The 14587-nt window shown below is 31.5% G+C and overlaps 2 protein-coding genes across 3 annotated transcripts in view; one reads left to right on the top strand and one right to left on the bottom strand.

Moving 5' to 3' along the window:
* The window catches only part of LOC127289861 (Fanconi anemia group J protein homolog), a 41239-nt gene extending 27672 nt beyond the window's left edge, over positions 1-13567 (top strand). Inside the window, exons 5-16 of one of the 2 annotated variants that reach the window (XM_051318098.1) lie at positions 10085-10120; positions 10211-10304; positions 10589-10690; positions 10821-10917; positions 11003-11227; positions 11340-11579; positions 11666-11980; positions 12069-12383; positions 12496-12828; positions 12963-13159; positions 13228-13279; positions 13361-13567. In XM_051318098.1, the coding sequence (XP_051174055.1) occupies positions 10085-10120; positions 10211-10304; positions 10589-10690; positions 10821-10917; positions 11003-11227; positions 11340-11579; positions 11666-11980; positions 12069-12383; positions 12496-12828; positions 12963-13159; positions 13228-13279; positions 13361-13453 (2099 nt within the window). In that variant the 3' untranslated portion in view covers positions 13454-13567. Of the gene's footprint in view, positions 1-10084; positions 10121-10210; positions 10305-10588; positions 10691-10820; positions 10918-11002; positions 11228-11339; positions 11580-11665; positions 11981-12065; positions 12384-12495; positions 12829-12962; positions 13160-13227; positions 13280-13360 lie in introns of both variants that reach the window. The other variant, XM_051318090.1, reaches the window with a different exon arrangement.
* A 270-nt stretch (positions 13568-13837) lies between these two features.
* On the bottom strand, positions 13838-14587 carry LOC127290065 (coiled-coil domain-containing protein 86). Its single transcript, XM_051318454.1, has 3 exons — positions 14445-14587; positions 14117-14321; positions 13838-14010 (listed from the first exon to the last, which is right to left on the bottom strand). Exons 1-3 carry the CDS (start codon positions 14540-14542, stop codon positions 13927-13929), a joined length of 387 nt encoding a protein of 128 aa, XP_051174411.1. The 5' UTR covers positions 14543-14587; the 3' UTR covers positions 13838-13926.

The following is a 14587-nucleotide window of genomic DNA, read 5'->3' as shown; positions in this document are numbered from 1 at the left end:
TCATTTGAGCATAAAAATTTGAGAGGTTATTATATTTATAAAACGAATACATATAGTATATATGTATATAAAAGCATCTGCGTTTGAAATGCTATCGCTTGTAAAAAAAAAAAATAAAACTATTTTTTTATATTTGTAACAGTATTATATGAAATGCTAGATTTTCACAATTTAAAAAAAAAAAAGGGAAACGATTTTCTGCAGTTTAATTTAACAATTATTATTGTTGAATACGAATTTTACAAAAAAACATTTTGCGAGCCACAAATATATCACGCGAAATAATATAGTTTTAGGTAAATCTGATATATATATTGTGAAACAATTTTTCTCCATGTGCTATGAAAAAAAAACTGTTTTAAAAATAAAGAAATAAATTATTTTCTCTATATATATACAAAATCGCTGAATGTAACGAATATATATGTTCAAAATTTAACATTTTGCGAGTATTGAGAAAAAAAAATTTGCGGATTCATTTAAAACTATATTGTTATCGATATAGGGTTTTTGTTGCAATTTATCTGATATGAGGTTTTCTAAAAAGTTTAAAAAAGATAATAAAAAAATTGTATTTTCAAATGTGTTGAAATTCTGGATTTTTTTATTTTCTATTAAATTTTAATTAATTAAAATTAACATTCTATTTGATTCACATAGTTTAAATAAAAATTCTGTGAAAATGAAAAATCAGTTAATCATATTAAGTTAGAAATTCTGTTAATAATTACTTTGTTTAATTAAATTAATTCTAAAGGCGTGATATTCTTTTGAATTTGAATTCGGCTATATATAGCTTCGAATTAGAAACACAATCTCTTATAGTGAATTGTGATTAAATATTTATAATTAATAATTAATATGAAAAAGAAATTTTAATGATAAAATAAAAAACGTATTTTTAAGCGCACAGTAGCCATAGGTGCATATATATGTTTGATGAATGTACATGTGTATAATAATACATATACATTTAAACATATAGCTTAGGGATACGAAAATAAATAGGATGGGTGGCGCGATAATGAGCTACCGCGCGTTGATATCAGCAGAGAATATACACAGCGAAAGCTCGCACACGATATAGATATGAGGTTGTCCGTGTTTACGTAAAATGTCCTCTATGTTGAAGTACATAGGCCACAGACACGATTTCGTGTTTGGATCAGGGGTTGGGCAAGCGTTGGTCGCCATGACGACAAGCAACCCCCAGGACCCTCGTTTCTCGTTGCTGGGGTTGGTTGAAAGGGTGGCTAGGGCGGCTAGTATAGGTTAGGTTAGACTCGCTGTGAATGTCACACGAAGCAAAGGGGACAAGGACGCACCTACTATTACTACTACTACTTCTCTGATGTGAGCGCGGCGGGGTGCCATCGGGCCAAGATGGCCGCCTCGACACCATCATGTCAATAACACTATCCTACCCTCTGGGCTCTCTGCTCTGCTGGAAAGCACCAGAGTTACGCACTATACCCTTTCATTTTCGTTTTTCCTTCTTGCAAGCACCTAATTAACGTTGGTGGGTGCACTCTCTCTCCAAACCATAACCAAATGCAAAAGACCGCCCTTCAATGCGACCACGTAATTACGTTAAGGGCCTTCGAAAACTTCGTTAGCTGCATTCCCATCATTAACTTCGTTGTGCTTACTTAAGCGTACGCGTCGATGCAAAAGTCTTCGGTTTATGCACGTACGCAGAAACGCTCGAATCTTCATAAAAGGTTTACAGAAACTCATCTGAGTTCTAATTTTACGCTCCACGAAGAAGACCCAAGAAATTTTAGCGATTATATTTAATATTTAACTTGGATTTTGCAATACTACTAAATTTTCATTACAACCAAAATTTGGTTCAATCAAATCAATTTTTTTGGGGCCTGAAAAATTTGGTTTCCACAAATATCAGCTTCCTTTGTTAGATTTTCTCATATAATAAACAAATTGTTTATTCAAATTCCATTCAACGGATTATTATAATTCTTTTATATCTTTTTTTGACTCTCGCATATATATGAGAATGAAATAATCTTAATGATCAAAAGTTTGATGCGGATTTTGTGCAATTAAAAAACAAGTCGACAAGTCATTGGAGCATTCAATTAAATGCAATTTGCTAAACTGGATCGCGGTTCTGAATTAATTGGCACTTGATTTCTTCCCCCATTCACCACAGACTACTCGAGATTGACTTCAGGAAGGATCAATCGGTCCTCGAGACCACCCTCGCGATAACAATCCCTCTACTTAGTTTGTTTGGCTCTATATATATATAATATTCGAGAGAAAAGACATTGTGCGCGGATTCAATATTGTCCGAAACCTTCAATTTTGTTTTGCTTTCTTCAATCTCTCCATATTCTTACGTATAAATAGAAGATATTGTTATAGGAACTCGATTGTTCACTGAAAAAAAAAATCTTTTGATATCACGGAAAAATTTTAATTTGGTATATGAAGATAATGGTAAAAATTATGAATTAAAAAGAATTTGAAAAGTTAATGATATAAAAAAAACTACCATATTGAATGCAGAATCTAAATATAAGTGTGAATAAAACTATCAATTTTAACATTAAAAATTTGAAAATTTCCATTTTTCAAAAATCAAATTTTCGATTTCAATTAAAATTTGATTTAATTTTCTTTTACAATATTGAAAGCAAATTACAGTTAAAAGTTAAATTGAAATAAAATGCAAGTAAATTCTGTAAAAACGATTGCTTTTTTAATTGTATTTTATAATCATTTACTTTTATTTATAAACATTTTACGTTTGTAGGTTTTATATATACTATATATATGTATATGAATGAAATTGATTCAGGTCGATCATATACGCTCGTCTGTTTGACCAATGATGAATAAACAAACACTTTATTCGTTTTGAAGTCCGCAGCTCTATACAAAAGGGCAAATGATCTTTTATTACATATATATGTGTATATAGTTGAAGCGTTGAAGCCACTGTCAAATGTTCGTCATGCTAAATGTTAATTAACAGTAAAGTCTCTGTTGTCATCGTGCCTGTAATTATATACCCGGGTGCACACATTTCCATTTATCCGATTGGCCACGTTTATTTATAGCTAGCGGCAAACAGTAGTCATAGCAGCTGGCCAACGTTCATTGAGAAGCTTCCATTTGCAGAATTACATCCAAGAGGGTGTGCAATTGATTCATCTCAAATAATCATTACGCTCAATGACTGTCTTTCTCCGCCTCTCTCTCTTTCGACGCAACACAGCTGCAACTTCTTAAAATGTCGTGCCATTTTATTCTTCATTCCCGTTCGTCGCTTATTATACATTCATTGCTATTCAGATGAAATTAATCATTTACTTGATACCTATATTTATTTCAATATCAAGTGTATTGAACCCTGAAGAGATTGCACCACTCATTTTTTGTAGACAGTTCCGGGGAATTTGGTGATATTCCAGAAGAATTATATCACAAAATTAATTTTTCGAAAATTTTTCCAAAATGAATTTAAGTGTAGCTCAGCATCCGCTGGACCAATTAAAAAGTGCGCCATACATTTTTTGTTCGAGACTTTTTGCTCAATTTTTTGGCATTATTCCCGAGTCATTATCTGGCAAATTTTTTTTTTCGAAAATTTTTCCCCAGTTTTAGTGAGTGTAGCTCAGCATCCGCTGGACCAATCAAAAAGTGCGCCATACATTTTTTGTTCGAGACTTTTTGCTCAATTTTTTGGCATTATTCCCGAGTCATTATCTGGCAAATTTTTTTTTTCGAAAATTTTTCCCCAGTTTTAGTGAGTGTAGCTCAGCATCCGCTGGACCAATCAAAAAGTGCGCCATACATTTTTTGTTCGAGACTTTTTGCTCAATTTTTTGGCATTATTCCCGAGTCATTATCTGACAAATTTTTTTTTTCGAAAATTTTTCCCCAGTTTTAGTGAGTGTAGCTCAGCATCCGCTGGACCAATCAAAAAGTGCGCCATACATTTTTTGTTCGAGACTTTTTGCTCAATTTTATTGGCGGTATTCCCGAGCGATTATCTCGCAAATTTAATTTTTCGAAAATTTTTCCAAAATGAATTTGAGTGTAGCTCAGCATCCGCTGGACCAATCAAAAAGTGTGCCATACATTTTTTGTTCGAAACTTTTTCCCTATTTTATTGGCGGTATTCCCGAGCGATTATCTCGCAAATTTAATTTTTCGAAAATTTTTCCAAAATGAATTTGAGTGCAGCTCAGCATCCGCTGGACCAATCAAAAAGTGTGCCATACATATTTTGTTCAGAACTTTCTTCTAAATACTTTAGCGGTATTCCCGAACGATTATCTCGCAAATTTAATTTTTCGAAAATTTTTCCAAATTTGTTTTCTAGTGTAGCTCAGCATCCGCTGGACCAATCAAAAAGTGCGCCATACATTTTTTGTTCGCTACTTTTTGCTAAAGACTTTGGCGGTATTCCCGAACGATTATCTCGCAAATTTAATTTTTCGAAAATTTTTCATAAATGCATTTGAGTGTAGCTCAGCATCCGTTGGACCAATCTAAAAGTGCGCCATACATATTTTGTTTGAAACTTTTTCCCTATTTTATTGGCGGTATTCCCGAACCATTATCTCGCAAATTTAATTTTTCGAAAATTTTTCCAAAATGAATTTGAGTGTAGCTCAGCATCCGCTGGACCAATCAAAAAGTGTGCCATACATTTTATGTTCGAAACTTTTTCCCTATTTTATTGGCAGTATTCCCGAGCGATTATCTCGCAAATTTAATTTTTCGAAAATTTTTCCAAATTTGTTTTCTAGTGTAGCTCAGCATCCGCTGGACCAATCAAAAAGTGTGCCATACATATTTTGTTCAGAACTTTATTCTAAATACTTTAGCGGTATTCCCGAACGATTATCTCGCAAATTTAATTTTTCGAAAATTTTTCCAAAATGAATTTGAGTGTAGCTCAGCATCCGCTGTACCAATCAAAAAGTGTGCCATACATATTTTGTTCAGAACTTTTTCCCTATTTTATTGGCGGTATTCCCGAGCGATTATCTCGCAAATTTAATTTTTCGAAAATTTATCCAAATTTGTTTTCTAGTGTAGCTCAGCATCCGCTGGACCAATCAAAAAGTGCGCCATACATTTTTTGTTCGCTACTTTTTGCTAAAGACTTTAGCGGTATTCCCGAACGATTATCTCGAAAATTTAATTTTTCGAAAATTTTTCATAAATGCATTTGAGTGTAGCTCAGCATCCGCTGGACCAATCAAAAAGTGTGCCATACATTTTATGTTCGAAACTTTTTCCCTATTTTATTGTCAGTATTCCCGAGCGATTATCTCGCAAATTTAATTTTTCGAAAATTTTTCCAAATTTGTTTTCTAGTGTAGCTCAGCATCCGCTGGACCAATCAAAAAGTGTGCCATACATATTTTGTTCAGAACTTTATTCTAAATACTTTAGCGGTATTCCCGAACGATTATCTCGCAAATTTAATTTTTCGAAAATTTTTCCAAAATGAATTTGAGTGTAGCTCAGCATCCGCTGTACCAATCAAAAAGTGTGCCATACATATTTTGTTCAGAACTTTCTTCTAAATACTTTAGCGGTATTCCCGAACGATTATCTCGCAAATTTAATTTTTCGAAAATTTTTCCAAATTTGTTTTCTAGTGTAGCTCAGCATCCGCTGTACCAATCAAAAAGTGTGCCATACATTTTTTGTTCGCTACTTTTTGCTAAAGACTTTGGCGGTATTCCCGAACGATTATCTCGCAAATTTAATTTTTCGAAAATTTTTCATAAATGCATTTGAGTGTAGCTCAGCATCCGTTGGACCAATCTAAAAGTGCGCCATACATATTTTGTTTGAAACTTTTTCCCTATTTTATTGGCGGTATTCCCGAACCATTATCTCGCAAATTTAATTTTTCGAAAATTTTTCCAAAATGAATTTGAGTGTAGCTCAGCATCCGCTGGACCAATCAAAAAGTGTGCCATACATTTTTTGTTCGAAACTTTTTCCCTATTTTATTGGCAGTATTCCCGAGCGATTATCTCGCAAATTTAATTTTTCGAAAATTTTTCCAAATTTGTTTTCTAGTGTAGCTCAGCATCCGCTGGACCAATCAAAAAGTGTGCCATACATATTTTGTTCAGAACTTTATTCTAAATACTTTAGCGGTATTCCCGAACGATTATCTCGCAAATTTAATTTTTCGAAAATTTTTCCAAAATGAATTTGAGTGTAGCTCAGCATCCGCTGTACCAATCAAAAAGTGTGCCATACATTTTTTGTTCGAAACTTTTTCCCTATTTTATTGGCGGTATTCCCGAGCGATTATCTCGCAAATTTAATTTTTCGAAAATTTATCCAAATTTGTTTTCTAGTGTAGCTCAGCATCCGCTGGACCAATCAAAAAGTGCGCCATACATTTTTTGTTCGCTACTTTTTGCTAAAGACTTTGGCGGTATTCCCGAACGATTATCTCGAAAATTTAATTTTTCGAAAATTTTTCCAAAATGAATTTGAGTGTAGCTCAGCATCCGCTGGACCAATCAAAAAGTGTGCCATACATTTTATGTTCGAAACTTTTTCCCTATTTTATTGGCAGTATTCCCGAGCGATTATCTCGCAAATTTAATTTTTCGAAAATTTTTCCAAATTTGTTTTCTAGTGTAGCTCAGCATCCGCTGGACCAATCAAAAAGTGTGCAAAACATATTTTGTTCAGAACTTTATTCTAAATACTTTAGCGGTATTCCCGAACGATTATCTCGCAAATTTAATTTTTCGAAAATTTTTCCAAAATGAATTTGAGTGTAGCTCAGCATCCGCTGTACCAATCAAAAAGTGTGCCATACATATTTTGTTCAGAACTTTCTTCTAAATACTTTAGCGGTATTCCCGAGCGATTATCTCGCAAATTTAATTTTTCGAAAATTTATCCAAATTTGTTTTCTAGTGTAGCTCAGCATCCGCTGGACCAATCAAAAAGTGCGCCATACATTTTTTGTTCGCTACTTTTTGCTAAAGACTTTGGCGGTATTCCCGAACGATTATCTCGAAAATTTAATTTTTCGAAAATTTTTCCAAAATGAATTTGAGTGTAGCTCAGCATCCGCTGGACCAATCAAAAAGTGTGCCATACATTTTATGTTCGAAACTTTTTCCCTATTTTATTGGCAGTATTCCCGAGCGATTATCTCGCAAATTTAATTTTTCGAAAATTTTTCCAAATTTGTTTTCTAGTGTAGCTCAGCATCCGCTGGACCAATCAAAAAGTGTGCAAAACATATTTTGTTCAGAACTTTATTCTAAATACTTTAGCGGTATTCCCGAACGATTATCTCGCAAATTTAATTTTTCGAAAATTTTTCCAAAATGAATTTGAGTGTAGCTCAGCATCCGCTGTACCAATCAAAAAGTGTGCCATACATATTTTGTTCAGAACTTTCTTCTAAATACTTTAGCGGTATTCCCGAGCGATTATCTCGCAAATTTAATTTTTCGAAAATTTATCCAAATTTGTTTTCTAGTGTAGCTCAGCATCCGCTGGACCAATCAAAAAGTGCGCCATACATTTTTTGTTCGCTACTTTTTGCTAAAGACTTTGGCGGTATTCCCGAACGATTATCTCGAAAATTTAATTTTTCGAAAATTTTTCCAAAATGAATTTGAGTGTAGCTCAGCATCCGCTGGACCAATCAAAAAGTGTGCCATACATTTTTTGTTCGAAACTTTTTCCCTATTTTATTGGCGGTATTCCCGAACGATTATCTCGCATATTTAATTTTTCGAAAATTTTTCCAAAATGAATTTGAGTGTAGCTCAGCATCCGCTGGACCAATCAAATAGTGTGCCATACATTTTTTGTTCGCTACTTTTTGCTAAAGACTTTGGCGTTATTCCCGAACGATTATCTCGAAAATTTAATTTTTCGAAAATTTTTCATAAATTCATTTGAGTGTAGCTCAGCATCCGCTGGACCAATCTAAAAGTGCGCCATACATATTTTGTTCGAAACTTTTTCCCTATTTTATTGGCGGTATTCCTGAACGATTATCTCGAAAATTTAATTTTTCGAAAATTTTTCCAAAATGAATTTGAGTGTAGCTCAGCATCCGCTGGACCAATCAAAAAGTGTGCCATACATTTTTTGTTCGAAACTTTTTCCCTATTTTATTGGCGGTATTCCCGAGCGATTATCTCGCAAATTTAATTTTTCGAAAATTTTTCCAAATTTGTTTTCTAGTGTAGCTCAGCATCCGCTGGACCAATCAAAAAGTGCGCCATACATTTTTTGTTCGCTACTTTTTGCTAAAGACTTTGGCGGTATTCCCGAGCGATTATCTCGAAAATTTAATTTTTCGAAAATTTTTCATAAATTCATTTGAGTGTAGCTCAGCATCCGCTGGACCAATCTAAAAGTGCGCCATACATATTTTGTTCGAAACTTTTTTTCTATTTTATTGTCGGTATTCCCGAACAATTATCTCGCAAATTTAATTTTTCGAAAATTTTTCCAAAATTAATTTGAGTGTAGCTCAGCATCCGCTGGACTAATCTAAAAGTGCGCAATACATTTTTTGTTCGTAACGCCCGCAATACACCTGGCACCTGGATGCTTTGCTCTAGGTGAACTCATGGATTGCCTGCAGATATTTAAGTTCCACATGTGCATGTATCTGTATAATATATGTGTTCCCTATTGGCACTCCTGAGTGTACATTCAGTTACTATATATTTACATATTTACATGCACGTGCAAAGCTTACACAGTGATGATGTAATATTGTATATAGGATATATTCAGAGTGGCAAGAGGAAGAGGATGAATGCACGTATATGTGATATGCTCGCTCGGTATTAGAGGATTCCTTATCGATGGCTGAATGCTGGCTGATGTGGTGAGACTCGCTGTGGGTGAGGGGTGTCTGATTGGCAAAGTGGAGGCGTAAGGAAAAGGAGCAAGAGTGAGATGGAGTCCAGCAACCCCATCCGTCCAGGACCAAGACAGACACAAAAGGGGAACGGGGCCAATCAGAGTGTGCGGACTTTGAGGGTGTCGTTGCCTGGCAACCCTCAACCCACCCAACACCCAAGGGGAGAGTTTTCTCCCTCAGGGGGTCTCATCCGTGAATACAGTCCGCATCGAAAGTTATCGCACCCTTGAGATCTCATGGTTCACTTTTATCATTCCTAGATTTTTTATTTCTCTATATATATAAATTAGAGGAACAAGCACTTATAGAGATCATTACGGATTTATTTCACATACTATATTTTCCAAAAATTCAATCTTTTTCCCTCAAAATCTGTGTTTAAAAAATTAAATTTCAAAATTTAAATGCAAATTTTTTTACCTGAAGTGTAAAAACAATTAATGTTACTCAAATAATGATTTATTTAATTAAGTTGGCAAACTTTATTAAATAAATATTTCTATGAAAGAAAAATTTGATCTCTGATCTGGATTTATATATATTTGAAGGTCCTGAGGAATGTGATGCTTGCACATTTTTCTGTTCTTTTTTTTAAATTGCATTCCAACAATGGCTTGTAACTCTTGGCTAAAAGCGGATTACAGAGGAATGGCTTTAAAAAGTTCAGTTCCTATTAGGTATATATATACGAATAGTGTAGGATCATTTCGGGTTTTCTGACTCTAAAATTCGTACAAACGGCTTAAAGCAGGTTGTCCTTCGGCTTCTTCTCCTTTCAACCAAGCGATTAGCCTCGTCCTGCTTCCTACGTGGATTAAAACCATTCTATTGATGTCATTCAATGTGTACTTACTTTCCTTTTATATTCCGGCAAAATGTTTTGACATACCTACCACTTTACCCCATCAAAATATATGTTTTCATTCTTTATTTTTCTATATCCTATATATAATTATTATCAAATTTCATCCATTCATTCATTGTCATTTATTAATTTTTTTTTTTACATAAAAAAGAAAAAATTCATTTTGAGATACGTTTATTATAAAAAATTAATTATTATTATTATTTATTTAGTATGATAAACAAGAAAATAGATATTTTTTTAAATTTAATTTTTACTTTCAAAACTAATTATTATTCTAAAAAACGAAATTATTGTTTCAGCTTCACCAAATATTGATTCACCATCAAAAATAAAAAGTGAGTAAAAATGTTTTTAAAAAATATAAGTATTTTCTTTATTCTAATTTTTTTTGTGAAATTTATGAACCTTTTCCAAATTCAATATAGGTGAACCTGGTTGTTCCAACGATATTACAAAAGAAAGTGATTTGGATTTTGAAGATGGCTTCATTAATCTTAATAAAGCACTTGACGATATGGCGTAAGTATAATATATAAATTGATTTTTAGGAAGTTATACTAAAAAAATTAATTTTATAATTATAATAATCCGTTACTACAACGATTAACGAGAATAAATAAATACTCGATTAAATAAATATTTATTTGTAACAAGTAAAATTTATTTAGTTCAATTAAATATTTATTTAATAATAAAGTTCAAATTAAACTAATTTTTTTAGTATACCAAAAAGTAACCGTTCAATCTTTTTATTCTTTTGATTCAACAGATGAAGTTTGTAAATCAGTTTTGCTTTTTTTCAGGCCAAGGACAAAAATTCCAAAAATTTATTACGGCTCCAGAACTCATAAACAAATCGAACAAATTATCAAAGAACTTAAGAGAACGGCATATCGTGATAAGGCGTAAGAATTCAATTAATTTATTATTAAAGAAGACTAAAGTTAAAAATCTATTTAAAAATTAGTTCAGAATATTTTTTTCAAATCAGAAATAATTATTTTTCAATGAATAATTTGTAATTTTTTTTTTTAGTATGACTATTTTAAGTAGCAGAGAACACTCCTGTATTCAAAATCCAGTAAAAAAAAGTAAAACTCAACTCTGCAATGAGTTGCTGGACCCAGTGAAGGTAATTTTTTTTCTAAATATTGCGAATATATATTTTTTTAATTATTCATTAATTTATCTAATACGAGTTATATTAATATTTACAGAAACTTGGCTGTCCTTATTACACTGATAAAAACAGAATCGATATGGGATCTAATGTGAGATTACGAAATTTAGGAATTAATGGACCATGGGATGTGGAAGATCTAGTAGAATTGGGAAAAGAAATTAATTGCTGTCCGTATTTTTCAGCAAGACATTTAATGTTAGAAGCTGAAATAATATTCTGTCCTTATAATTATATAATCGATCCTCAAATAAGAGAAACGGTATGATAATATAATTTTTTTTTTTGATAAATTACAAATATTTTTTTAATTAAAAAATAATTTTTTAAATTGTATTTTATTGCATTTTGTTAATTTATTAATTTAATTACAGATGCAATTGGATTTAAAAGATCAGATTATAATTCTCGATGAAGCTCACAATATTGAAGATATATGTCGTGATGTGGCAAGTAAAACAATTCGTGCTGATGAAATAGAAGAAGTCATTAAAGAATGTATGAATCTTGAAAAAATAGTGCATGACGATATCTTAAAATCGACTTACAATACAATTTATGACTACTGCCAAACAGTACTCCAATTTCTTGCCAAGCAACTTGTTGCCCCGATTGTAAGTAATTTTTTAAATTCTTATTATGCAAAAATTATTTCAAAGTCATTTAAAAAAATTATTCTGTATTTTTTTTTTAATTATAGAATGGTGGTGACGAATCGTGCAGTGCGTATTGGAAAGGTGACGAGTTAATGCAATTATTGGAGATCAATAGTTTGGGAAGACCAATGTTGAATCTATTTATTAATGCTGCCAAGAAAGTTATTATTGAATATAACAATGCAAAAGAAAATATTCGTGAGCAACAGAAAAAAGCACCACCAATAATTATATCTCTTTTTACAAAAAGACTATTGGAAGATCTTCTTTTTGTAATTGAAAAAATATCTTCTATACGATTCTCTAAAGATTTCAAAGCTTGTATTATGGAATGTGAAGTACGCGATTATAAAACTACGGTAAGTTATACATTTTTTTTCACAATTTTTAATTTTATTTTGTGCAACTTGAGAAAAAATGTTTATGAGATGATATAAATTTTAACAGGTTGAAGACGATGTTTGGGTTCGAGGTTCAAATCGACCAATAAAAAAACGAATAAGAATGTTAAAATTATTATGTATGTATCCAGGAGTAATTTTTAAACCACTCTCTGATTTGGCAAGATCTATTATTTTGGCTTCGGGCACACTCGCCCCTATCAATTCTTTTCAAAGTGAACTTGGAACTACATTTCCAAATATGCTTCAAGCTAATCATGTAATACCTAGTGATCAGGTTTATGTTCGAGGAATTGCTCATGGACCAACCGGAATTGGTCTCAAAGCAAATTATCAAAACACTAATTTATTCAATTTTAAGGTAATTTCTCGTCCATTTTTTTTTTTTTAGTAAAGGAAAATTAATATTTTTCCAGATATTTTTAATTACAATTTATACTAATTTATTGTATTAATATTAAATAATTTTTTAGGATGAACTAGGAAGATTATTAGTTCAAGTATGTCAATCAGTCCCACATGGTGTATTGTGTTTTTTCTCATCGTATAAAATGATGAATTCTCAAATTGAAAGATGGAAGGATACTTTAATTTGGCAACAATTGGAAAACAGTAAACACATTCTTGTTGAGCCACGATATGGAAATGAATTAGACGAAGTAATGACAGAGTTTCGAACAGTTATAAAAGATACTTCAAATCCAAATAAATTTGGAGTCACGGGCGCTCTTCTATTTGCCGTTTTCCGAGGAAAAGTTGCTGAAGGAATTGATTTTAGTGATAATGAAGCACGATGCGTTTTAACAGTTAGTAAAACTTTTTCATTATTTATTTCTCTTAAAAAAAGTCTTTATATAATAATTTACTGTATTTTTTATTTTACCAATTAGTTCAATATGCAATCTTTCAATTTTTTATTATTTAAATTATTAATTTCAAGGTTGGAATTCCATTTGCTGTTCGAAAAGATCCTGCGATTGATATGAAAATGATGTACAATGATCTAAATAAAACGAAAGGACTTCTCAGTGGAGGTGATTGGTATTCAATTCAAGCGTTTCGAGCCTTAAATCAAGCACTCGGACGATGTATCAGACACAAAAACGATTGGGGAGCAGTTCTAGTCGTCGATGAAAGGTAAGTTATTTTTTTTTTTTAATTGTTTTAATTTTCTTTAATTTACGAGGGCAATTTGCAAATTGCAGATTTGTAAGCACCGCGACAGTTAGTAATCTTCCAAAATGGGTGAAAAGCATGGTAAAAAAACATTTTTTTGAATTTATCCTTTTTTTTAAATTTAATCACAGTCTCTCTTTTCACAAATAATTTTATTTCAAGTGGCGAAAACCAGCGCGAGTAAATCTTCCCGGGGAATTAAAGGAATTTGTTCAAGTGCAAAAAATACAAGAAGAAGAGCGTCTTCATTTGTGAATATTGTTCTTAAAGTTTTTGTCTCGTTCTGTTTTCGTTATATTCGTAAATTAATTGTAGAATCTTTTTTTTTGTCCCGTTTAGTGTTCAATAGATGTTTTGTTTTTTTCTAAACTCATCGTGACAGGATCCGATGAGTTGATTAATTCAATGATTTGCATATATGTTTTTTTAAATTAAGAACTAAAGTTTAAAAACTATAAGTATTAATATTAGAGTATTAAATTTTTATTTTTATATTATACACAGATGTAGATAAAATATTTACTATGTTAAAGTAAAGTGCTATTATGCACATGTTTAATAAGTGAAGAAAGTTTTCGTATTTTATAAATAAATTTTCTATTACAATTATTTTTACGTATAAAATTTTAGATCTCGAAATTAACAGACAGCTCTCGTTATTTTATTACAAATCTTCTTCTTACAAAAAAATACTTACTCTATTTACAAAAAAATATTCTATTAATATTTTATTTCATTTTGAGAGTATCCCTCTTTTCGATCATTCTCAATTGCTTCTTCTTCATTCTCTTTATTTTCGCTGTATTTGTTATCTGAAAGGAAAACAATATTATTAATGACCGTTTTTTAGTTTTCAATAATTACATATAAATGTTTAATTGGAATTTTTCTATTTAAAATTTAAATTATATAACTTACAACTTGGACCACTTCACTCTTCTTTCTGTTTTCTTCGGCTCGTTTCAAATTTTCTACTCTCCTTTGTTTCTTTAATTCTTTTGCTTCCTTCATTTTCGCTACCTTTTCTCTTGATAATTCTTTTATGTGTTTCAAATCTTCTCTTAATTTCTGTTTCTTTTCAAATGATTGACGAATGCCTTTTGTTTTGACAATAGAGGAAAACCTTTACAAAATCAAAACAAACAATAGAGGTAATTTGAAAGTCACAAAACTATTGATTAATTATCGCTTTAATATCTAATTTTTATATTTAAATGATTTATTAATTTAAAATTTATTTTTATACCTTTTTCTTGGTTCTTTCCAAACTCGTCCTGATTTTGGTTTTCCTCGTGGAATAACAATTTTGATGTCATTATTTTCTTCTTTCGCTGCTTCTGTCATTTTTAGAGATTGATAAGAATTTATTTTATAGTATTTTTTTATATT

The sequence above is a fragment of the Leptopilina boulardi genome, unplaced genomic scaffold (assembly GCF_019393585.1).
Source record: "Leptopilina boulardi isolate dan_hultmark-lab unplaced genomic scaffold, ZJU_Lbou_2.1 LbouV2_123, whole genome shotgun sequence".
Lineage (NCBI taxonomy): Eukaryota > Metazoa > Arthropoda > Insecta > Hymenoptera > Figitidae > Leptopilina > Leptopilina boulardi.
The sequence above is the reverse complement of the archived record's forward strand: the minus strand, read 5'-3'. Positions and strand labels throughout refer to the sequence as shown.